This window comes from Corticium candelabrum, chromosome 1 (assembly GCF_963422355.1).
Source record: "Corticium candelabrum chromosome 1, ooCorCand1.1, whole genome shotgun sequence".
Classification (NCBI taxonomy): Eukaryota; Metazoa; Porifera; class Homoscleromorpha; order Homosclerophorida; family Plakinidae; genus Corticium; species Corticium candelabrum.
Window position 1 is genome coordinate 1,033,796 of NC_085085.1, and position 2,500 is coordinate 1,036,295.

Here is a 2,500-nt window from a genome sequence, read left to right on the forward strand (position 1 = left end):
GGGAGCCGATGCATCTGTTGTATACGTTCCTCCACCCGTTGCTGCTGCGGCCATTCTAGAGGCAATAGAAGCCGAGATAGGATTAATTGTTTGCATCACCGAGGGAATACCACAACTCGACATGGTCAAGGTGATCTCATCCTCATACACCAGACTATTGTATTAGGGGATGTATCTCACAGTACATTATTGTATTGGAGGGATGCATCTCACAATACATTAGACTACTGTATTAGAGGGATGTATCTCACAATAGATTAGACTATTGTATTGGAGGGATGCATCTCACAATACACTAGACTGTTGTATTGGAGGGATGCATCTCACAATACATTAGACTACTGTATTAGAGGGATGTATCTCACAGTACATTAGACTACTGTATTGGAGGGATGGATCTCACAATACACTAGACTGTTGTATTGGAGGGATGCATCTCACAATACATTAGACTACTGTATTAGAGGGATGTATCTCACAGTACATTAGACTACTGTATTGGAGGGATGGATCTCACAATACACTAGACTGTTGTATTGGAGGGATGCATCTCACAATACATTAGACTATTGTATTGGAGTGATGCATCTCACAATACACTAGACTATTGTATTGGAGGGATGCATCTCACAACACACTAGACTATTGTATTGGAGGGATGCACATGTATATTATGTTGTATGTATACCTGACGTGCATGTACAAGCGGTCAATACATTCAGTCTCCATGTTGTTTCATTTCAGGTCAAGCATGCACTCGAAAGACAAGACAAGACGAGACTTGTAGGTCCCAACTGTCCGGGAGTAATCAGAGTACGTGCCTTTTATTATCACTTTATCCTCTCACTTATCAATTTGATCAATTTATAGGCCGGACAATGTAAGCTCGGCATAATGCCAGGGCACATTCACACCCCCGGAAAAATCGGTACTTATTTAATCAACCAAAACATTATTGTTCATCACACATTGGGTTGTATTTATCACGCGATTGCTAGGAATTGTGTCTCGCTCAGGCACTCTTACGTACGAAGCTGTAGCACAGACGACGCACGCCGGTCTCGGTCAGACTCTGTGCATCGGTGCGTTCCTTGCCATCTTGTCTATTCGTTCGTAAACTAATTTGGTTGCAATACACTTGTAGGAATCGGAGGTGATCCATTTAATGGGACAAATTTTATTGATTGTCTGGAGGTGTTTATTCGTGATCCGCACACTGAGGGTATTGTGTTGATCGGTGAGATCGGAGGCGGGGCTGAGGAGAGAGCGGCCGAGTATCTGAGTGAACACAACATGGTGAGTTGTGTTGTGGTGTTGATAGATTGTGTTGGGTATGGTGGTGGCTTGTTGTGGTGTTTGTGTAGGGACCGAATGCTAAGCCGGTTGTTGCGTTTATAGCTGGCTTGACGGCCCCGCCTGGACGGAGGATGGGGCATGCTGGTGCTATTATATCTGGTGGAAAAGGAGGAGCAGACTCGAAGGTTTGAGGTTTTGGACAGTGACACACACACACACACACACACACACACACACACACACACACACACACACACACACACACACACACACACACAGAGGACAGACAGACGGAGGACAGACAGACAGACAGACAGACAGACAGACAGAAAATTGAACAACAATTGTACATTCTAGATTGCTGCTCTTGAAACTGCAGGCGTGATTGTCTCAAAATCTCCTGCAAAAATCGGGTTGACTCTCAAAGAGGTATACAAACTTTGTGATGGTGTGTGTGTGTGTGTGTGTGTGTGTGTGCATGTGTGTGTGTGCATGTGTGTGTGTGTGTGCACGTGTGTGTGTGTGTGTGTGCGCGCGCACGCGAACGCGTCATTGTTCTATAACCTTTTCTTGTTATGCAGGCCATGGAGCGGTGAAAAGACAACCTCAATAATAGACTCAATAGCAACTGTCATGTGTCCTTATCCTATATCATAAAACGAACCACTTGGACATTTGTAGTTCATAATCTGAGCAATACAAACAGACACATCCATCCTCCATGTCTTGTTTACTGACCATCCAGCATTGAGTTTTATCAACTTTAATTGCATCTCTCAATACACTAGACTATTGTATTGGAGGGATGCATTTCTATATACAACACACTAGACTATATTGTATTGGAGGGATGATCCACTGAATACGCGCAATTGCCTCGTATACCAGCCTGTTGTGCTATAACCACGTGATCGTTTCCATAACAACCCAACGCTAACAATGGAGGAGGCAGATGCATCTCAGTCTGTAAGAGCCGTTTAGTGTCATCCACCATTCTTTAGTAATTAATTAATCGACATTCGACCTTCCTAAAGCTATCACCGTCGTGTAAAGACGATTTATCCGCCACTGGTGTCTCTCACGAAAGCGAGAAAGTCCCGTGGAAATTCAGAGAGAAAATGAAGGTGCGCAGCGTTCAAACGCACGTACAGCGTATGGGTTGTCTCTATCGCTAAGCGTGGACTTGTATCTAGGGATGTTGGCT

General features: G+C 44.2%; 2 protein-coding genes across 3 annotated transcripts in view; both read left to right on the forward strand.

The window, feature by feature from the left end:
* Positions 1-2,018, forward strand: part of LOC134180130 (succinate--CoA ligase [ADP/GDP-forming] subunit alpha, mitochondrial-like) — a 3,005-nt gene extending 987 nt beyond the window's left edge. For both annotated transcript variants that reach the window (XM_062647227.1, XM_062647220.1), the window contains exons 4-11: positions 1-130; positions 745-813; positions 871-928; positions 999-1,082; positions 1,145-1,296; positions 1,365-1,481; positions 1,654-1,725; positions 1,878-2,018. The exon at positions 1-130 is cut by the window's left edge and continues 14 nt beyond it. In XM_062647227.1, coding sequence (XP_062503211.1) covers positions 1-130; positions 745-813; positions 871-928; positions 999-1,082; positions 1,145-1,296; positions 1,365-1,481; positions 1,654-1,725; positions 1,878-1,892 — 697 coding nt within the window. In that variant the 3' untranslated portion in view covers positions 1,893-2,018. The remainder of the gene's footprint in view (positions 131-744; positions 814-870; positions 929-998; positions 1,083-1,144; positions 1,297-1,364; positions 1,482-1,653; positions 1,726-1,877) is intronic.
* Positions 2,019-2,221: 203 nt separating this feature from the next.
* The window catches only part of LOC134186825 (uncharacterized), a 2,111-nt gene continuing 1,832 nt past the window's right edge, over positions 2,222-2,500 (forward strand). The window contains exons 1-3 of the mRNA XM_062654890.1: positions 2,222-2,262; positions 2,331-2,420; positions 2,490-2,500. The exon at positions 2,490-2,500 is cut by the window's right edge and continues 67 nt beyond it. Coding sequence (XP_062510874.1) covers positions 2,236-2,262; positions 2,331-2,420; positions 2,490-2,500 — 128 coding nt within the window. The 5' untranslated portion in view covers positions 2,222-2,235. The remainder of the gene's footprint in view (positions 2,263-2,330; positions 2,421-2,489) is intronic.